At 39.8% G+C, this 23,119-nt stretch overlaps 1 protein-coding gene across 5 annotated transcripts; it reads left to right on the top strand.

The window, feature by feature from the left end:
• Positions 1 to 1,711: 1,711 nt before the first annotated feature.
• On the top strand, positions 1,712 to 21,562 carry atcaya (ATCAY kinesin light chain interacting caytaxin a). 5 transcript variants are annotated; one of them, XM_034179820.1, is made up of 13 exons: positions 1,712 to 2,076; positions 4,112 to 4,211; positions 9,490 to 9,548; positions 9,691 to 9,939; positions 13,183 to 13,356; positions 13,545 to 13,647; positions 13,728 to 13,859; positions 18,992 to 19,078; positions 19,230 to 19,328; positions 20,427 to 20,462; positions 20,666 to 20,731; positions 20,860 to 20,903; positions 21,374 to 21,562. In XM_034179820.1, exons 2-12 carry the CDS (start codon positions 4,135 to 4,137, stop codon positions 20,891 to 20,893), a joined length of 1,116 nt encoding a protein of 371 aa, XP_034035711.1. In that variant the 5' UTR covers positions 1,712 to 2,076; positions 4,112 to 4,134; the 3' UTR covers positions 20,894 to 20,903; positions 21,374 to 21,562. The 5 variants fall into 5 exon arrangements, with proteins under 5 accessions (XP_034035711.1, XP_034035713.1, XP_034035712.1 ...); XM_034179822.1 differs by having other exon boundaries at positions 20,675 to 20,731; XM_034179821.1 differs by lacking the exon at positions 20,860 to 20,903.
• Positions 21,563 to 23,119: the final 1,557 nt, after the last annotated feature.

A 23,119-nucleotide genomic window follows, 5' to 3' on the forward strand; every position in this document is an offset into this window, starting at 1 on the left:
AACCCCCAGAGCAATAGTGGTAAGGAAAAACTCCCTCTGAGGAAGAAACCTCAAGCAGACCAGACTCAAAGGGGTGACCCTCTGCTTGGGCCATGGTACAAACATAAATTACAGAACAATTCACAGAACAATTCATGGACAAATATACAAGAAATGCTGTTGGTGCACAGGACAGGAGGATCGCCAACACAAATACAACTCCCATCTCTGGATGGAGCTGCACCTTAAACAGAGAGAAAAAACAGAATCAGGTATCAGAAAGACAAAAAATACTGCATAATTTGCCAGCATTAAGACAGCATTACAAAATGGTGTTGTTGTCTAAATGAGGATTGCATTTATTAATGATTGATGTAAATATAAACGGCTGAACTCGTTCAGCCAATTTATAGTACTTATTTATATCCTCTTTATCTTTGTGATATCATAAGGGAAACCTGTCTGGGTGTGTTTTAACAATAAGTTTTATAATAATAATAATTTAATAATAATTTATTAATTTATATAGCACCAAATCATGACTAATCGCCTCAAGGCGCTTCACAAACATCATTAAAAAGCAGAATAAAATGAAATAAGATTAAAACACAATAACAAAAATTTAACCATAAAAAGGTAAAAGAAGTAAAATAAATAAAAGGAATAAAAAAGACACACAATCATATAAAATGTTAATGATAAAACAGGGAGAACAAATGTGTCTTCAGCCTGGCTTTAAAAGTCTCCACAGAGTCCGACTGTCGTATCTGCGCAGCAGAGCACATAGGACTCAACCAGGCCGGCCAGATAGGGGGGTGCCAGTCCGTGAACAAATTTGTAGGCCAATAGTAATACTTTAAAATCTGATCTCAAAGAGACCGGAAGCCAGTGAAGGGATACCAGAATCGGCATAATGTGGTCAAACCTTCTACTTCGTGTCAGAAGTCTGGCAGCAGCATTTTGAACCAGTTAAGACCTCTGATGCTGGACTGTGGTAAACCAGAAAACAAAGCATTACAGTGGCCCAATCGAGAAGAAACAAAAGCATGAATCAGAATCTCAGCATTAGCCACAGACAAGATGGGACGAATCTTTCTTAGATGGAAGAAAGCACGATAAGTGCTTAACGATAAGTTTTAACGATAAGTTTTAAGTTTTAACGATAGCACAACTACAAGGTGAAAACAAGGATAAATCTCATAAAGTATCCAAATGTAGAAATAGAAGACAGTTGCGGGACTAGCAATGGCATCTAAAAAGTACCAACAGATAAAATGATGAAAGAGGTCCTTAAATATGAATCTACAGTGCATCGCATTTGAGGTATTGGATTTTTAATTACTGTGCATCTGGAGTACTGAGATTACAGAAGACAGCCAGTCATGGGGAAATGAGGGTATAGGATGTGTGTGGAGGGGAGAGATATGAGTGGAGGGGGGAGAGACAGGGATGGAGAGGGAGTGAGATGTTGTTGCCAGGGAACAGCAGCCATATCTAGGACTAGCGGGATTACCTCACACAGTGTTCACACATGGCTTGAATGAAAAAGGAGATGCAACCTTTGAAAAAACATTTCAAATCCAAAAAATTATAAAAGCCTTTGAATTGATATGAGAGAGAGAGAATACCTTTGGATCTACAAGCAAAGAAGCGAGGGGAGGAGAAAGATGATGATGATGATGATGATGATGATGATGATGATGATGATGATGATGATGATGATGATGATGATGATGATGATGATGATGCCAAAGCAGATGGGATCTCGCTAAAGGAATTTTGTATCTTGGTGCTGTCTGCGCTCTCTTTACGACCAGTCTTTTCATGCTCCCCTCCCCTAACAAAGGTGGCCAGAGGTGGAGGAGCAGAGGGGGAGTCCAGCACAGAGGTGTCCCCTGTCTCCTAACACCTGCTGCTGGCTACAGCCTGGCATTGAGGACACTGTGTGTCTGTGTGCATGTGAATGAGCAGAAACGGAGAGAACGAGGGGACTTTGCTGCTCATTTGCAGGATCAAGATTTCTTCCCGTTAAAATTTTTTTAGGAAACAAAGAGGCAAAAGGATGAGCCAGAGGCTTTGAGGACATCCAGCGTTCATGTGAGTATATTCACTGAATAGTCGCCTTTGTATTTCAAATATTTTCTCAGTCAGGCACATTAGATTTTTCCATAACACATTCATTTTTGGCCATCATGTGTTCTATTTGGGATGGTCTCGAAAGTCTGCAGTGAAATGTCCATATGTGGATGTGTTGCAGTTTGGTGGCCTTTAATTTTTATGTTGGATTTCAGATGTTAATTTGAATATTTTGTTGAAGTTATTTCGCTTATTGACATATTTCTGATGCCTCTTACAGGCAACGTGGTGAAGAAGCAACCTCAGCATAAATTATTCTTAAAGTTTAATGTATAACTTGCTTCAACCACAAAATGAGTGTTTGTGGATTGGACTAAATGTTCCATTGTCTCATTTTTGCTATTGTTGGATTAATATGTGTCATTTCGGAATAAGGTAGGTCATTTGAAATGTCATATTTTATGCTAATTATCATTATTATTATTATTATTGTAATTATTGTTGTTGTTGTTGTTGTTGTTGCCATTGCTGTTGTTCTTGATGGTGGTGGTGTTTTGAACAGGTAGGTCATATGAAAAGTTATATTTTTATGCGTTTTTAACTTTAGTTGCATTGTCTTCCAGGCATAGTGTGGTGGTCCACTGGTCAATGTACTTGCTTCCAATTAAACCAGAAAGTTCTTGATTCAAGACCAACCCGTTATCCATGTAACACAGAGTTATGTCAGGAAGAGCATACGGTGTAAAACTTGTGCCAAATCAGCATACAGACCCATATCGAATTGGCTGTGGCGACTCCTAGTGAAAAGGGAGCAGCTGAAAGAACTTAATAGTCACACTGTCTTTCAGTTTGGACACGGTGTTACCACCAAATAATATTTGAACCCTTTTGTACAATGAAGCTTTACATCAAGAATGACTAACAATTATCATTTCCATTTCACTATTTAGGTTGATTAATGGCATCTGATCAACCTCCAACCCTGATTTAAGAATCTGCTGTCACTCCTGACTTCCTCATTGTGTATTTCAAGTTGATACCCTTTTAAACAGTAGAATGAAACTGTCCTGCAAGTCACTATCCAAAACATAATAATACATTTTACTTGTATTTCACGTTTTAAAATACTCAGACACTTCACAATACATACTTTGTGTGCACATAGTTGGTGCTCATGTGTGCAAAAAATGAATGTTGCACAACAGAACACAGACAGACACACTTGTCAGGATGAAAGTGATGACGACAGACTGCAGGCAAAAGACTTCGCTCTGTGTTTTCTGCTGCGCATCATTTATTTATAGCTCACACGCATATGAGCACCAGTTATGTGCACACCTGTTTTAACACAGCTCCAGCTGTATAAGGTGAAGAGGCCTTGGGCAGCCTGGAACCTGGGATATTTTGCTTGGGAGACTTGGGTGATTACTGTTTGAGTCACTGTGCTGCCATACATAGTAACAACTCTGAAAATATAATGAATTATAATTTAATGATATTGGCGTATTATCATTGTTTACTGTATTTGTGCAAAGTATGTTAAATTCTGTGATATATGACACACAAGTACAAAGTAAACTGTTTCAGGTTTCTTTTATTCGTAGCAGTTTTCATCAGCACAGTCCCATAATTGTGCAGAATGTTTAACATTAAATAAAAAGTAACAATTTTGCACAAAATTCCCTCTTTAAGTAATAACGTTTGAACAGAAAAGCAGTAAATCAGGGAGCAGGGAGGTAGGATTTAGTTTGTGTTGCTCTCTATGTTTTCACCAACAGGAAATATTGGAGTATAGTGAGAGCTGAGCTCAGAAGAAAGGCCTTTTTAAAAGTCAGTCACATGGCCATCACATGCACTACTGTAGACACGGGCATAAAAAAAGAACAACATGAGTTTCATCCTTTAAATGAGAATAAATTCAGTAAACTCCTACAATGCTCACTACGTGCCAGTCATATCAAACACATTATGCGTGTCCCTATAAGTGGAGATCCAGTTTATGAGCAGTTTCTTCTGTACATAGTGTTCATAGATATTTTTGTTTCCATGCCACCAGGCCCATGCTCTCCTCTTTGAGTGATGGGCACCACAGAGGCAACTTTACGACTGGAGAACATGGAGGTGAGAGATGAGTGGCAGGATGAGGACTTCCCCAGGTGAGTTCCCTTGACTGTGTAGGCTGTCTAAAAATGGATGGCAGGAAATACAGCAGAGGGACGTGGGAGCCACTGCGGGGCACTGGGAAGCATTGCAAGGGTTGCAAAATGTTGTAGCTGATGTTCCCTCACAATGCAAGTGATATTGCTCATCAGAGTCTCCTAAAGTAACTGTGTACAAAGTCACTACAGACCTAGTAAGATATGTAGTCAATACCTTACGTCACTGATTAGCATCCATCTCACAAACATACATTGGAAGCACCAGGATGCTGAAGGAATTGGACCTTCACTCTCCATGATATCACCAAACATCTCTGTTGTGTGACCTCATGAGTCCATAAGCTCTTTCCAGGCATCTCCTGATCTTGATTTCTTTCTGAATGATTTTAAATTCAGGGGTACCAGTAAATCTCACCAAGACTGTGTTATCTTGTTTGAAAACATAATAAGCTTTGTTGCCAATATAACACAGATAATGAAGTGATGCATCCTTTAAAAACAGCAAGGAAAAAACATAGCTTTAAGTTATTACCTTTTTCTGTGTCTGTTCGCCGCAAAAACTGGTGTTACAGTCTGAAAGTTTCACACATTTCAGAACTGATTTTACCTTTTTACGGTGCATCCAGAAAGTATTCACGTTTCACTTTTCCACATTTTATGTTACAGCCATATTCCAAAATGGATGAAATTCATTTTTTCTCCTCAAACTTTTACACACAATACCCCATAATGACAATGTGAAAAAAGGTTTTTTGAGATTTTTGCAAATTTATTTAAAAAATAAAATAAAATAAGAAATCACATGTACGTAAGTATTCACAGCCTTTGCCATGAAGCTCAAAATTGAGGTCAGGTGCATCCAGTTTCTACTGATCATCCTTGAGCTGTTTCTACAGCTTAATTGGAGTCCATCTAGTGTAAATTCAGTCGATTGGACATGATTTAGAAAGGCACACACCTGTCGACATATAAGGTCCCTATAGTTGACAGTGCATGTCAGAGCACAAACCAAGCATGAAATCAACAAAATTGTCAGAGCTCCAGCATTCCTCTATGGAGAGAGGAGAAACTTCCAGAAGAACAACCATCTTTGCAACAATCCACCAATCAGGCCTGTATGGTAGAGTGGCCATACAAAAGCCACTCCTTAGTGAAAGGTACATGGTAGTCTGCCTGGAGTTTACTAAAAAGGCACCTGAAGGACTCTCAGACCATGTGAAACAAAATTCTCTGGTCTAATGAGACAAATATTGAACTCTTTGGCATGAATGCCAGGCGTAATGTTTGGAGGAAACCAGGCACCATCCCTACAGTGAAGCATGGTGGTGGCAGCATCATGCTGGGAGATGTTTTTTCAGTGGCAGGATCTAGGAGACTAGTCAGGATTGAGGAAAAGATGAATGCAGCAATGTACAGAGACATCCTGGATGAAAACCTGCTCCATAGCACTGTTGACCTCAGACTAAGGTGACAGTTCATCTTTCAACAGGACAATGACCCTAAGCACACAGCCAAGATATCAAAGGAGTGGCTTCAGAACAACTCTGTGAATGTCCTTGAGTGGCCCAGCCAGAGCCCAGAGCTGAATCCGATTGAACATCTCTGGAGAGATCTGAAAATGGCTGTGCACAGATGCTCCCCATCCAACCTGATGAAGCTTGAGAGGTGCTGCAAAGAGGAATGGGCCAAACTGCTCAAAGATAGCTGTGCCAAGCTTGTGGCATCATATTCAAGAAAATTTGAAGCTGTAATTGCTGCCAAGGATGCATCAAAAAAGTATTGAGCAAAGGGTGTGAATACTTATGTACACGTGATTTCTAGTTTTTATTTTTAACAAATTTGCAAAAATAAGAAAAATGTTTTATGTTGTCATTATGGGATGTTGTGAGTAGAATTTTGAGGGGAAAAATGAATTTACTCCATTTTTGGAATAAGGCTGTAACATAACAAAATGTGGAAGACGTGAAGCGCTGTGATGCACCATACAGTGTGTGGAGCATCAGCTTTGACATTTTGGCCATGCGGCATGTTTCTCTGTGCCTAATCCAGTGCATAGGTGCCTGAGTGTTGAGGACCCCAGTGGTGTCATGGTTCAGTGGTCATCGTGTCATGGATGCGGCATCAGAGCATGCTCTCAGACTTGACCTAATTTATAAATGTAACATATGTCACAGAAATCTAAAACCTTCCATTCAAGGCCTGAATTTTGCTTATAAGCAGATAATTTTTAAATGCAAAACTGACATTGACACTGTCTACCAGAAGCCCTGTACATATTTAATGATAATGGTTAGACAAAAATAAACCAAAAATGCACACTATGACCCCTTAAGCTCTTAATTAAAGCTAAAAAGTTAAATAAGACTAAATGTTAAAAGCTTTGCCAACATGGTTTCACACAGAAAGCCAATAAAATAAATTAATACATGAATAGATAAATAAATATACATTTACTATAATTATATATATTGTGTGTGAGTTTAAAATGCTACTTTGAAGTCATGAGATGAGCTCAATGTGCAGAAAGAGACCAGTCATGTAATGATGCTGTATGAGGCTGGGCTCTCTCCTCCTCCTTCTCCTCCTCCTCCTCCCTGCTCTGTCAGATGAGGAGGCAGAGCGCCAGGGAGCAGGTGCAGCTCTCTCAGTAAATCGTCTCAGGCTTACGTCATGTGACGCCACAGCCCTGACTGAACAACAACACAGCATCGTCAGGAAAATGGTGGCAGGTTTGGATAAAGGAGAGAAAGAGATGGAAGAATAACCAGACAGCAAATGGAAAGATAAGCTGCAACCATCAGAGACAAAGTCTGCCTCAGTCCATCTAAAGGGAGGGAATAGCTGTGACAATACAAAGGCGTGTCAAGTTAAAAAGTGTGATAAGGCTTCGACATAAGGTAAGCATATAATCTAATCATTCCCTGACATCTAAACTGTCATAGCTAAAAGGAATCTGCAGTCAGAGATGAAAGAGAAAAGCAAAATCCTCTTTTCTGACAAAGGAAGGGTCGAAATCACTGCAGGGCTCATCGTTACTTATCGCTGCCTGTGTTTTTGGGAGAGAATCTGCGTAGCTTGTTGGATTGTTCTGCAGATGGACAGAAGAGGTTGACATCCACAGCAGGAATACACAATGCAGAGTTGCACAGATGCTCAACACTGCAACTCCTGTTCCTGTTGCCACTCGGCTTCATAGATTTATGCACATGTACACCTGTCTGCCCTAATGCGCTTTCCTTTATGACACATGGAAACAGATCTCCTCCGTCTTAAAATAGGGTTGTAGTAAATAACTTGCAGCATGAAGTGCAACACAGCTGCCTCCCTCACAAGGGCCTTTTTCTCTCCCACGTACCAGACCAAAAAGTCACAACCACTGGCAGCTGCTGGTCTTTCAAAGAAGAGAAGCTTATTGTTGGCTTACATCATAAAATTTGTCAATTTATTTATAATGTAAATTCATATATGTAAAATGTTCATAACAGTCCCACAAGCATTTCACAATGTTTTTCTCTATTACATACAGTATTTTATCATGGCACAGTCACACTATAACACAAGTATATTATTAATGTTTTTAAACAAAAAATATTGTCAAAAATTTCAAGAAGCACATAGAACATTTATTATTAAACATACATAACAGAGCCTGACTGTTTCATGACATCTTACCCTTTATTGTTATGTGCAAATGTTATGTTAAAGATTGGTCAGCAGATGTCACCATATCTAATTGTATCAAAAGTTTTGAAACACTAAACCATTGCTTCATATTGATTCAGTGGTTCAAAACGCTTCGGTTTCTCCGTCACTAATTTTCATCGATAAATACCTCAGCGACCACTAATTATTACTACATGTGCACGGATACACTTATGATTGTGCAGCTGATTTATGGAAAACCCAAGTAAACGGGTACACTCTAGCTGCATTTAGTTATGCCCACTTGCCACCTCTCTTTAACATAAAGAGCTCTTACAAGTTTTGGATGTTGAACTCAACTTTACAACTCAGCTTGTAAAATTGAGTTCAACATCCAAAACTTGTAAGAGCTCTTTATGTAAAAGAGAGGTAGCAAGTGGGCATAACTAAATGCAGCTGCAATGTTTTAGAGTGTAAACATTGTGCAGTAACAGTGGCGGATTAGTACGTGGGCTTGTGATGGCTGACGTCGAGGATCCCCAACTCATGGGGTATTTTTCTGCACAAGAATACTTTTGTGACTTCCAGAAGGAAGATTGTATCAATGATCTGTTACAGGAACCTGATTAACAACAGTTTACACATTTTGAAAGCAAAAAAACACAACATACACGTCAGGAAGCACTGTGTGCACAAAACCGATGTCTCACACAATGCTAGTTATACAGTAACACTACGACCCATGAGGACTTGGACTTTGACAGACGGATGTTGATACAAGAAAACAGATCTAAATTATGAAGCTGTATAACTGATGATGCAACAGACCAAAGATGCGCTATTCATACTTGCTCCTATTGCAGCTACAGAAGCCTGGAAGTCCTTTTGACTTGTCTGGGTGTCTTGGTGGCTTCCCTCATTTTTTGAGAACTGCATTCACTGGACAGATTTACTATAGTACAGTACCCCACTGTTTGCATTTCTTAATGATTGGTGTAAATGTCCAAAACATATTCATTGACTTGGAAATGTTCATGTATCCATCCTCTGACTACTCTAAGGAAAACTGACTGTTAAACAGATGACATATTAACAATAATCGTTATGTTTGATTTGTTTAATTCCTTTTGGGTACTGAAAGTGGAAGTGTAGTTTGTAGAAATGACCATCATTTTTAAATGGGGAATGCAGTCCCTTTGTTAAAGTCCTTTAATTAAAAATTGAAAGTCTACACTACAAAAACATCTTGATTCTTTCATTTCAATTTCATTGTAGTGGTGCACAAAGGCAAACTTACAAAAAAAAAAATATGTGTCACTGTCCAAGTACTTATGGACCATTACTGTCCAAGAACTGATGCACTTCATGACAATATTTTATGTATAGTAAAGCAAACACTAATGTTTTGGCACTTTCCCTTAAAAAGAGTTTGATATTTAATGATATTTTCAAATATTGGGAAAACATTACAGAAACGTAGTGGAAATTGCTGTTTGCATTATTTTTATTGAAGGGCCCACATGTTAGTTTCGGCCAGTGACCTGTGCTTAACTTAACTCACCTTTGCATGCTGATGATTGAACTGTTATTTCTCTGCCAAATTCACAAAGTATCTGTCTACATTTGTTTTCAGGCCACTACCTGAATACGGAGACATGGATCCGTCCTGTGGTCTGACAGATAACAGAGTCTGTAAGTACCAGAGACGACTGATCATTGATGGAGATGCATAAAGACTGGAAATAGAGTTATTACTCCTGATTGGAAAGATTGCTTTAAAGGCATAAATTGTTCTTCGCCTGTCGTTTCCTTTTCTCTTTTGTTCTTCCTTAAGCTCCTCCTAACACCCTGAAGATGAGCCCCAGTGGAGGAGGTGGAGGCGGGTCCTTAGCCCATCATAAGCGCCGCACATTGGTTGCACCTGACATGAACCTGTCACTGGACCAAAGTGAAGGTTCTTTACTGTCAGATGACTTCCTAGATACACCCGATGACCTGGACATCAACATCGATGACTTGGATACTCCAGATGAGACTGACTCACTGGAGTTTATCACCAATGGCAACGACCTTGAGTGGGAAGGTCAGGGGTCAAAAAATTATTATACTTGCATACTGACTGCTGAAACACTTTATCCGCATAATTTATAGCAATCTCTCTCTCTCTCTCTCTGTCTCTCTCTCTGTCTCTCTCTCTCTGTATTTATGTACTTATATATATATAAATATATAATATAATATAATATAATATAATATAATATATTTCCTTTTCCTCCCGAGCTCGCGGCTGTGCGGGATACTGCTGCGGCCACCCCACACTCACATTGCCTCAATTCGGATGACGGACTGTCTTAAAGTTTAGCATACATAAACAATCAAATGCATATATATGGTTGTTTTAATTCTGATATGTGCCATTATTACGTCCAACTAGTAATAATTGTGGATTGATTAATTGCTGTATTTTGTCTGAGGTGATTGGTGTGAAGATAACTTTGTTGCACTTGTAACTTCATTGTACTTGTTGCAATGACAATAAAATAAATCTGTCTGTCTGTCTATCTATCTATCTATCTATCTATCTATCTATCTATCTATCTATCTATCTATCTATCTATCTATCTATCTATCTATCTATCTATCTATCTATCTATCTATCTATCTATCTATCTATCTATCTATCTATCTATCTATCTAAACAACCTAAAATCACCTCACCATAGTTTTTATTTATCTTAAACTTAAATAATCTCAACTGTAGTGTTGTATCAGTGTGAAAAATTGTAACTACAGATCATTTGGATCAAACAAATGTTTTCAGCAGAAATTTTTTTTAGATTTAATATTTTGTATTTTGGTAGTCAAGCAGTTAGTGCACTTGCTTCCAGAGCAGAAGGTTCCTGGTTCAAGAACAGCAATTTGCCATATAATGTGGAGTTACATCAGGAAGGCCATAGGAAGGCCATCCGGCATAAAACTTGTGCCAAATTAATATGCAGATCCATGGTGGATCTGCAGTGGTGACCCAGAGTGGAAAAAAAGACAAACAAATTTGTCAAAACTACTACTATTATTGTTGTTGTAATTGGAAAAAAATTACAAAAATCTTTCAAAAAAAACCCCTCACACTTAATTTCTTTATTTAATAGTCCTACTACCTGTACATGGCAACTGTTATTCCTAGGCTTTGGAAAAGAAAATAAGAAACAGATGCAGTACACTCCAAAAGTACTGGAACACTTGGTATTTCACACATTTTAATTTGTTTATGCCATTTCAAATATAGAAAGTACAAAAAATTACAAATTTCTAAAATTATCTTCCTTAAACTTAAACTGAAAGCAAATCTCTACAACTAGATATAAATTAATTAAAAATATAAAAGCCAAGATTGTTGTATGGCTGGGGGGCCTGGCTGCCTTTTTGTTTCTGTCTTTTGTTTTTCCTTCCAGGTGGCTTGCATTTGGGACTGAGTGGCTGTGTTGCTGAGGTTATCAGGACCTCACCCTGATCACCTGCGGCTCGTCAGGACTCACAGCTGAGGTGCATCTATATGGATTGGAACATGGTGGCATTTAAGACTGGAGTATACAGTGTGTATTTGCCAGAGACTCGACCTTGTGACCAGACGGGTGAGATCGTCGTCTCGGGAGCCATCTCATCATCAGTGGATGCAGAGAACGGCCAGGGTTTGATGCACGGTCTGTGAAAGAGGAGGGGGTGAGGTCTCACGCTCGTCAGCACACTTCCTGAGGTACGTTAGATTTTGTGACTAACATTTATACAGTCAGTAAATGTGGTGTCCCTCACACCTTTTTATATTGAGCTGTATGTTAGTCATGTATCGGCTTCCACTGCAGTGGAGTTTTGTGAACTGGATGTTCCATGCCTGCAGGTTGGGAAGCTGATTAGTAATCAAGCCAGGAAGTGTTTGCTGTTTGTACACCTTTAAGTGTTCTCTCTGTGTGTAGAGTGTGGACTCACATAATGGTTCCTTCTTTCACAGACTCGGTTTGTTGCAGCCACCTGGGGGGTGTCGGCGGGGTCCTTGGGTCCGAACAGCTTCTGGCTCCGGACCGTTAGCGCTGCTGGGAGCGCACCACGCCAGACCGCACTTTCTTTTGTTATTTTTTGTATCACTGTTATGTATTAAATTCAGTTAGCCTTTGTACCGTGCTCTGCTTATTTCATACTGGGTCCTTCGAACGCTGGTCGGTTCTCCGAGCTGCGTCCGACACATAACAAAGATGATGGGTTGTATAAGTAATGGAACACATTCTGCATAGTGTATGTTTTGTATCCCCAATTATACAGCTTCATAATGAAGTGGAATAGAGGAGGATTTTCTTAAAAGGAAGACCTGAACATTTAGCTACAATTTACCAGAACGCACATCTGAGATGCAAGCCTAGATTTGATTTTTTGGTGAAAGAAAATCCTCCTCTGTACCACTTCATCAAATGCAAAAACATGCAGTATGCACAATTTCTCCAATCACAGCCTATAACTTCTGGGTGTCTTGTTGGCTTTCCTCACAGTGCAGTCACTCAATTTTTGATAACGGTCTACTCCACACAGATTTACCATAGAGCGTCATACTATTTGTATTTCTTTATAATTGATGTAAATAAAGTCCAAAACATATTCAATGACTTGGAAATGTTCATGTATCCTTCCCCTGGTAATAAAACGGATAAAACCTGGCAATAAAATGGATTATTTACAAATAAAGTGGATTACTATACCAAAGCGTTCCATTGCGTATGCAACCCCATCACCTTGGCTTTTATATTTTTAATAAATTTATATCAAGTTGTAGAGATTTGCTTTCAGTTTGAGTTTAAGGAAGATAATTTTAGATTTTTTTTTTTTTTTTTTTTTTTTTTTTGTATTTTAAATAGCATAAACAAATTCAAATGTGTGAAATACCAAGTGCTCCGATACTTTTGGACAGCACTGTAGATAGATATTTGTTGTATTTATCCTATATCAATAAAATTATAAAATCTCATATTTATAATGCTTGATAATTCTGTTTTTCATTATTTTGAAAAGTTTTAATCACATCTAATATACATAAAAAGTCCAACCATTTTTTTGTTATTTTGTTCATGCACAAACACAAGAAATTACAATATCCTGTGTGTGCTGCAATGTGCAGGGTAACGAGCCTCAGTCCTGAAGCAACAACACAGATGATTAAAAACTGATACAGGATCAAATGTGAAACGAGCCCTTTCAACCCGTATGGCCTCCACAGACGGACATGATCTGGTAATCGATGTATTGTCCTTGAAAGCAACAAACTGGCTCTGTGTCTGTTCAGATGACACACCGGTGGCATCAGCTAAGGCGGGTCCTGGTGGCAGTTCGGGAGAGCTGGACGAGGATGGCACAGCCAGCAACGGGCGCCTCTGGAGGACGGTGATCATCGGGGAACAGGAGCATCGCATTGACATGCAGATCATCAAACCTTACCTTCGGGTCATTACGCATGGAGGTCAGGGTCGGGAAACAGTGGTGTGTCACAGAACTAAATGACGTGACATTTTTAGGACGCCACATAGGCCAAGATATTAAAACCACCAAATGAGCCACTTAATGTCTAAAGGAAGGGCTTGTTAAAGAACGAAAATATCTCCTCTGATTTTCGTGATGCCATATGAACTTTATGATCTCTCTCTTCAGGTTATTATGGTGAGGGCCTCAACGCCATCATAGTGTTTTCTGCTTGTTACTTGCCTGACAGTAGCTGTTCTAACTACCACTACATCATGGAAAACCTCTTCCTGTAAGGGTGCTTTTGCTAACCTGCTGTGGTTCTTTCTTTTTTGGGGAGGACTTACATATTTTTCCTCCCTGCTCCTCCAGGTATGTGGTGAGCAGCCTGGAAATGCTGGTCGCTGAGGACTATCTAATCATCTACATGAACGGAGCCACTCCACGCAGTAAGATGCCTGGGATCAGCTGGCTCAAGAAATGCTACCAGATGATCGACAGAAGGTGAAAAACTCAGAACTGAAGTTATAATTAACTGGCCTGGTTTTGTGACTAAGAGCTCGGCTTTCAGTGACTTCTTGGACTTGGCCATCAGTGTTGTATCTGTACGTGGTAGAAGTATTGAACATGTAGAGATGTTCACTTATCTCGTCACAGACATTCATGTCTCTGAGTCCTTTGCCTTTGAGATTGAGGGACACTTGGGAAGACCTTAAGCCCGGTGACATGGCACACGGTGATCACTGAATGAAGGAAAAAGTCTCAAAGCCAGAAAACGTTGAAAAAAAGTGGCCGAATCCTGCACTTCTCCCATCACCGAAAAGCCTGAGAGTGCAGAGTGCATAAAGACCGAAACAAAACTGAAACTAACAAAAGAAAAATGAAGCGAACGGCGACCTTGGTGCTGTGATCATTTCTGCAGCGGCTCTGGGCTCTCCACAGCCACCTGCAGCTGCGTTGTCTTGACAATAGGTTTGTCTTCACTACAACAACATATGCGCGCACATGCATGTTGCAGCCAGAGACAGCTGCAGCATGCATAAATAGTTAAAGTAGCTGATAAAAACATTCTTGCCGTTATTGTTTCTGTGTAAAAACGTTGCTTTTCATCCCACACATGGACGAGTCACGTTCAGCTCGTCAGATCTTTAGTATTGATCCATTCAGATATCGTCAATGTTCGTACTAGATGTCGGACTTGGGAGGTTGGATGAAGTTGGATAAGAATCAAATGGAATGCTGATGGTATGGGAACTAGACAAATGATGAGGAACCATCAAGACAGCAAAACGGAATACGAACGAACTGAGATTGTCATCAGGATTCATTCACATTTTTCAACAGTTTGAAAATTCTGACAAAGCGACAGCTACAGGAACAAAGCTGTACGACGGTTAACCGATGTCTCCGAAAGTCAACATACGAGGTGTATTAGATAAGAAACCGACACTTTTATTATTTTTTTTTAACTATATGGATTTGAATGACGTGCGATTACACCAATCATGCTTGAACCCTTGTGTGCATGCGTGAGTTTTTTCACGCGTGTCGGTGATGTCATTTCCCTGTGGGCAGGCCTTGAGTGAGATGTGGTCCCGCCCTCTCGGCTGAATTCCTTTGTTTCACACGCTGCTCGAGACGGCGCGCGTTGCTTTATCAAAATTTTTTCTGGACCTGTGAGGAATATCCGAGTGGACACTATTCCAGAAATTTAGCTGGTTTTCGGTGAAAAGTGTAACGGCTGATGAGAGATTATGGGGTGTTTCTGTCGCTGTAAGGACTTCCCATGGAGCGGGACGTCGCGCAGCGCTTCCAGGCGCCGTCGTCGGCCTGTTTCGAGCTGAAAACATCCTAATTTAAGGCTTAATTCACCCAGGATGTCGTGAGAGATTCAGAAGAGGCCGGCATGAGGACTTTATGCGGACATTCCACTGTTTAAGGACATTTTGTAATGAAAGATGTGCGCGCAAATTCGCCGAGTTGTTTCCGTGACGACTCGGCGAATCTGTGTGCGCCGCGACAGGAAAAACACCTCCGAGTTGAAAACCATTTGTAAAATTCAGGTGGCTTTTGATGGCTTTCAACAAGTGAGTAACTGAGAAATTGTTTAACAGCTTGGGCATGTTCCAACTTGCCCGTTAAGGTTTCCAACGGAGGTGTTTTTCCTGTCGCAACCCCCCGCGGTCGGGTCCGGCCCGACATGCGACTCTGCCCGCACGTTCTTTCATTACAAAATGTCTGTTAATAATGGAATGTCCGAATAAACTCCTCATGCCGACTTCTTCTGAAAGTTCTCTGTTCTCTGATGACTTACTGGGTCAACAGAGCCTGAAATGTGGAAGTTTTCAACTTGAAATGGCGAGACACTGCCGCCTCGAAGCGCAGATCGGCGTCAGGCGCCATGGCCCGTCCTTAAAGCGACACTACCAGACCAAAATCTCTCATCAGCCGTTAAAATTTTTACCGAAAACCAGCTGAATTTATCGAATGGTGTCCACTCAGTTGTGCCTTACAGTTTTGAAAAAATTTTTATCAAACAAAGCAACAGTCTCTGAGCCATTCCTAAACAATGAAAAAACGATGAGAGGGTGGGCGACTCCTCACTCAAAGACTGCCCACAGGCGAATGACGTAACCGACAGGTGTGAAAAAACTCTCGCATGCCCACGAGAGTTCAACCATGTCTGATGTAATCACACGTGATTCAAATCCATATGGTTTTTGAAAAAAATAATAAGGTCGGATACTTTTCTAACAGACCTCGTAAGTCCAGATTTCTTGTTTCATTTGGGCTTTGTTAGTGCTGAGTGACCGGGGCTTTATAGAGTCATGAAGTTGCTGGACAGAGATTTTTAGATTGCATATCTTGCAGGAGAATGAAGGTCCATATTTTTGGGGTCCTAGTGCTACCTGTCTTACGGTGTGGTTGTGCAGCTTGGGCACTAAGCAGTGAACTAGAAGATGTCTTTGGTACCAGGCCGCATTTGTCAGGTTTTGCATTCAATGAACCCAAAAATGCAGACAAGGGAACCACACAGCCAAGTGAAAGAAAAAATATACTTTACAAATCGTGACGTTATGTTCGAAGAAGACGGCTTTTCAAAGCAGAAGTATTGCTACAAGATGTTTCAATGCCTCGCTTCACCCTGCAAAAAAGTGGATAAGTGAGTGAGTGTGAGAACATTAGAAGGTGTTTGTGTGATAGTCTGTGTAGTGAGTGTTTGAGAGTGTGAGGAAAGGAGAGATAGGGAGGATGGAGGCAACTATTTATCCATCTCTTTACAGTTGGATAAAATCTGGCTTTATATGCCACCAAATTCTGTGCCATGTGAGAACTCAAGTGTACACCGTGGAAATGATCTTGTGTTTAATTAAAAACTCATGAAGTGCCCAGATCTCCTTCATTTTGTACTACTATTTTCATAACAGTCACTACTTGCACAATCACAATTTATTTCTCTATTACATACATTGTTTTATGATGGCACAACCACATTATAACACAAGTATGTTATTAATGTCTTTAAATTAAAATATAGTAAAAAAATCTCAAGATGCACATAGAACTTTTATTATTAAACATACATAACAGTGCTTGACTGCTTCATGACAGCTTGCCCTTTTTTCCATGCAAGTGCTATGTTGAAGATTAGCCAGCAGATGTCGCCATATTTAATTGTATCCGCTTCCTTAACAGCATCAAATGTTTCGACACACTGAACCATTTCAACACAATTACTTCATATTCATTCAGTGGTTGAAAAAGCTTTGATTTCTCCATCGCTAGTGACAAGAGGCAGACATGTCTGTGCCAGGAGTGACGGGTGGGAATACAGGGAGAGCATGGTAATAAAAGAATGGGTGACAACAAGAACACAGGGTGTGAGGAAAAAATATCCCAGCAATGCCACAAGAACAGTGAACAACTTAAATAGAGACAATGAGACAAGTAGATGAGCAACAGGTGGTGTGATTGGAATGTGGAACAGCTGTGAGGGAGCACAGGGTGACAAGGACAGGACAACAGACAAACGGCAGACAGGGACCCACAACAAAACCCGAGTGAGCGTCTAAGACAAACATTAATTAAGTACAACATAAAACTGAAATGAGAAATATAGGAGAACTCCAAAACTGGCTAAAGTATACAAGAACCCACAGTGAAACCTGGGTTTAGTGTATTATGACAAACCTTAAATAATTACCACATAAAACAGTGAAGTGTAAACTAAAGGAGCACTCAAACACAACTGAAGTATATAAAGTGACCCACAACATTTAAAAAAAAAAACACCAGACACGGACAAGGCCTAATAGCCTGTTGAGAGCAATTCACCTTCAGCACATGTGTGCGGTGTTCATTTGGATAGAGTAGCAGACAATTCAAAGGGCAGATTCATGAAATATCTCACTAATTCAAAAGCAGTGTGTATGTTCATTTTAACAGAAGTGTTATGGTTGGGGGTTCTGGTGGAACCGAACCGTTTCAGACTATGGACTCACACGTAGGGAGCTGGACACGGAAAACAGTTCAAAAGGAAAATAATATTTATTAATAATAACTAAGGAATGCTGCGCTGGGGTTTCTGCAGTATGGAGAATGACCCGCCTCCTGGCGGTGAAATTAGGGAGCTGTAGTTTTCTGAGCCAGGCTTGAAGGAATAAAGGCACAAAGGAGTCAGTGACCAGGGCCAGGTGGAATGCTGCTTCAGTAACCAGGAACTATGGAAGAAGACACACAGGGTGAGTGGAATGCACTAGTAACGCTGAACTACAAACAGTCACTGTTCATAAAAGGGAATAACACAGGATGTCACTGTTCATAGTTCATAAGTGGCCTTCAAGGTCAGAGGTCAAGTGCTGTGGGTTGAAGCGCAGCGACAATTAGCAGGACTTGCTACAGCTGGGCAGGGTTCTCAGTTGTTTGATATCACAGTTCATGCAGTTCTAGACAAAGTTCTTGAAATAGTTCTTTATCATAGCACAGTCACAACAGGAACTCATTGAGAATGGGATCTCACAGAGACGAGGGGAACTTAACTGGAGTTTAGTCGACGAGCGCTCCACGCCTGGAGCCAAGGAGTTCTCAAAGTGACGTTGAGGTGCAGGTATTAGTACCAGGGACCAGGTCCACTTGAAAGACATACTTGGAGCAGTAGGAAAAGACAGTTCACTCTAATGCGGGCATTGGAGGGAGAGCAGAATTACTTCAGTTTAAGTTGCAGGGTGCTTTGGCATCTGAGCGCACAGCTGAAAGACGTGTTCAAGGTAAATGTGCAGCAGTCAGGTAAAAACTCTCTGATCTCCATTTGGAGTATGACGAGGTTTGGCGGCTGGCGAGGCAAACGGTTAAGCAAGGCAACAGACAACAGACATGCACGTCTACAGTAGTATCTGGCAATTCATGAACATAAAGTCTGGGTTTAAATAGTCGCTCAATAATCAGTCATAATCTGAGCCTGGTATGAAGTACAACTTAAAGGCGCCATCTAGGAAAAGAATATGCTACCAGAACAAAACAGATGACGCCATCAAGTGGAGAACAAAAGTCATTGCACAGGTCCGGGCTAGTGAAATCCTGACAAGAAGTCTTTAATACCAAACTGAAAATCTCTGTTATTTGTGATTTACTGGCAGACTGAGGAAGAACCTGAAGTCTTTGGTCATCGCTCATCCTACGTGGTTCATACGCACTGTTCTGGCAATATCTAGGCCTTTTATCAGGTGATGCACAACCCAATCTCACACAAAAACACAAGCATGTCAACATGAAATAACAAAACTCTGAAATGTCTAATGCACATGGCATTGTTTGAAAGCAAACAATTATGAGAATGTAATTTTATCAGTAACTGAGGATTTCTGTCCTATGTAGTGTGAAGTTCCTGAATAAGATCCAATATGTACACAGTCTGGATGAACTGTCAGAAATGGTTCCCATGGAGCATGTGCATGTTCCTGAGTGTGTAGTGCAGTAAGTATCTCTGACAAATGGATACTCACTAGGTAGTCACTAGGATCATTAGGTAAAGAGCTGCAGCAGCAATTATCTTCCAGCACAGAACTTTCCATCATTGTAACACTGAAGGTACCTCTTCAGTTTTCTACTTCCTGCTCAGTGCATCTCCTTGAAATCTTCTGCTCATTTGTACCTCAGCACCACCCAGTGCATATTTAAATTTGATCAGGATCCCATAAGAGCTTTCAAAGTTATTGATGTTTTAAAAAATAAAAACTTGAATGTCAAGCAGGTTTCCGTGTTCAATTTTTAGTCCTGTAAGTCAAATCTCCTTGATATTTGGCAAACAGTGTTACTCGGCTTCTGCATGCTTAAATCCCACCGCGATCCAACTGGTACCTTAAACATTACAAATTTTAGGGGGATATTCCGTTTTGCTTTAGTTTGCCCCCAACCAGTCCCAGCAGAAGACTGCCCCTCCCTGAGCCTGGTTCTGCTGGAGGGTTCTTCCTGTTAAAAGGGAGTTTTTCCTTCCCACTGTCGCCAAGTGCTTGCTCATAGGGGTCGTTTTGACTGTTGGGGTTTTTCTGTAATTATTGTATGGCTTTTGCCTTACAATATAAAGCGCCTTGGGGCAACTGTTGTGATTTGGCACTATATAAATAAAATTGATTTGATTTGATTTGATTTGATTTGTTTATGTGATATTAAGCTTCATGTTGATTTGGCATGTTTTATGCCAGATGCCCTTCTGGATGTACTGTAACTACAGATGAACATAATTGAGAATGAGGCATAGATTGCTTTAAACTGGAGGCCTTCTGTTCAGGAGAACCTGGAACCTTAAATATTCCCGAGGTTAAAATGCCCCACTTTTCACTAACTGGCCAGAGCCACTTTAAATTTGGCACACAGTTTCTTCTCTGGCTGAGACAATGCATGCCACAGCTTTTCCAGAGGTGATATAAACCTACCAGGAAATTGATCTGAGTTGATCTTATATGAACTTTATATGAATTTTAAAATATTACATTTACGTACATGCTACTTCTTGGAAGTAGCAGTTGTAACCCTGCTTTTTCATTTTGCCTTCTTTTTTTCTCTTTATTTCAGATTTGACGAAGAGAGAATTAAAGCCAGGAGAGAAAGGTAAAATATTTTATGTAACTCTTCAGAATGCAATTACAACATTTATGCACTTGTTCTGATTTGCTTATTGACTACAAAATACTGTTTGCGTGTGTGTGTGTGTGTGTGTGTGTGTGTGTGTGTGTGTGTGTGTGTGTGTGTGTGTGTGTGTGTGTGTGTGTGTGTGTGTGTGTGTGTGTGTGTGTGTGTGTGTGTACACATGGGGGGTGCAGGATGGAACAGGAACAGCAGCAATCAGTTCCACAGGAGCCAATTAAAAAGTCTGACAGGTACTTTTAGTGCTATTCAACAAACTTGAACTTTCTGTCATATTTTTCATACTTTAGATGAAATTTCACCTTTTGCTGTATGGGTTTAGAGAGTTCTTAAGTCTCTTCATCCTTTGTTTAATTTCTAGGCCAAAGTCAGTGATTGTAAATCAAGGACTATGAGGACGAGGAGGTAAGAAAACTTTCCAACAGTTTAGCCACAAGATGGTGCTGTGCTTTGTGTAATGAGCCTCTACAGTGTGTGTGTGTGTGTGTGTGTGTGTGTGTGTGTGTGTGTGTGTGTGTGTGTGTGTGTGTGTGTGTGTGTGTGTGTGTGTGTGTGTGTGTGTGTGTGTGTGTGTGTGTGTGTGTGTGTGTGTGTGTGTGTGTGTGTGTAAAAATCCAGTTACCATGTTAATGGCAGTTGCATAATAGCTGTAGTGTTCTATATAGTACTGCAGAATAAAAAACAGATGGCAACAACATCACCCTAAACATTTTCAGAGTTTGAATTTTGTAAAAAAAAAAAAAACTTTTCAAAAGTGTCAAATGATGTTACATACTGCATGTGGGTTTGCAAAAAAAAAAAAAGTAACTTTCCCAAACGATTTGTTTTGTAATTGTGCTGGTGCTGAAGTCAACCGTTCACACCTTTTGTTCCAGTTTCAGTGCAGTGAGACTCACAAGTGGAACATGAAGCTGTGACTGTGAAGCAGAGCTCAGCAGACCTGCACAAATTTCTATGTTTCATCCTCATGCAAACTGAAGATTTGAGTCATCATTCGACGGGGAACGTTCCATCTCATATTGTGTCCCTCTGTACTGGAGGTGAGCTGCAGAGTGAAAATGGAAGAAGGAAGTTGTTCTTCTGCTGCACTCAGTTCATTTACCAGAAATGTTTTTGTCAAAGAACTCTTGCTGTTTGTTTTCTCAATTCATCTGTTGGCCGTGTATAAGTTGTAGAGTTTAAATTTCACGTTATTCCAAGGTTGTGAAGGTCAGGGTAATAAAAGGTTGTCATCTAAAATATAAGACAAAATCAACCAAAATCTAAGAAATGGTATAAAATATTGACAGTTTGTCAATGTTTCGTTTGTTTGTTTGTTAAGGAATCTTACTCTCCACACATAAACTAAGAAAGCGTTATTTCAATTTATTAGACTCAAAGATGTCCACCCAATTTGGCGCTTAGGCACCCTTGTGTTTCTGGATTAATGCAATTTTTGTTGTTTTTCTTCATTATGATGTAGGTAAAATGTCATGTTTGAAATGCATTTAAAAGCGGATCATGTTAGATAATTGAATATATACTGAAGAAAAATATCCATGTTCTCGCCCTGAGAAGACATGAATACTTTGAAGTTGACAGACCAATCCCGATTAGTCAAAGACAAACCAACACAAAGTGTTGCAATAACATCGAATTAAATGTGTGTCTAACACGATAAGAAAGTTAATTCAGTCTATAAGTTGTAGAGTTTAAATTTCATATTATTCTAAGGTTGTGAAGGTCAGGGTAATAAAAATATGTCATCTTCTAAAGTATAAGACAAGTAAAGTAAGTCCCTTCAGCTGCTCCGTTGTTTGCACTCGGGGTCGCCACAGCAAATCCAAGGTGGATCTGCATGTTGATTTGGCACAGGTTTTACGCCGGATGCCCTTCCTGACACAACTCCACATTACATGGAGAAATGTGGCAGGGGTGGGATTAGAACCCAGAACCTTCCGAACTGAAACCAAGCGCATTAACCACTTGGCCACCACCCCTAAAGTATAAGACAAAATCAACCAAAATCTAAGAAAATGTATAAAATATTGGCAATTTGTCAATGTTTTGTTTGTTTGAATCTTACTCTCCACCCATAAACTAAGAAAGCATTATTTCAGTTTATTAGACTGAAAGATGTGCACCCAATGTGGAGCTGTGCAAAAAAATCTTATGCACCCCTGTGTTTGACAAAACCAACACAAAGTGTTACAATAACATTGAATGAAATGTGTGTCTAACATCGTAAGAAAGTTAATTCAGTCTTAAAGGTAAAGTGCAGTTACACTATTGTAAAAATCTTAACATTGAAAAGGTCTTTATTATTTTTCATCTTTGCTTCATGAAAACTTTGTTATTTATATTGAGATTGTACTGACATTATTGCACAGTAAATCCTTTTCTGATTTGTCACCACAGAGTTAATGCAATACATCAAATTTGAAATGTTTTTATAGCCAGTTAAAATATTTTTTTTCTGAATATGACTGAAACCTACTTTAAAAAGGCAAATTAATATAATTTATATAAGGGGTAAATTTGTTCAAGGATTTATGTTTTAAATATTGCTAATGGTAAAAATTCTTTGGATTAACGGAATCATTCTGGAGTCAATCCAAAATTTAATTTTTTGGTTTCTTTTT

This window comes from Thalassophryne amazonica, chromosome 10, assembly GCF_902500255.1.
Source record: "Thalassophryne amazonica chromosome 10, fThaAma1.1, whole genome shotgun sequence".
NCBI classification, from domain to species: domain Eukaryota; kingdom Metazoa; phylum Chordata; class Actinopteri; order Batrachoidiformes; family Batrachoididae; genus Thalassophryne; species Thalassophryne amazonica.

Bases quoted from the DNA above. Each gene is read 5' to 3' on its own strand.
- atcaya (XM_034179820.1), top strand. From the start codon at position 4,135: ATGGGCACCACAGAGGCAACTTTACGACTGGAGAACATGGAGGTGAGA. The intron at 9,940-13,182 runs GTCAGGGGTCAA...GTGTCTGTTCAG, and splicing joins CAACGACCTTGAGTGGGAAG to ATGACACACCGGTGGCATCA. The intron at 13,648-13,727 runs GTAAGGGTGCTT...CTGCTCCTCCAG, and splicing joins ATCATGGAAAACCTCTTCCT to GTATGTGGTGAGCAGCCTGG.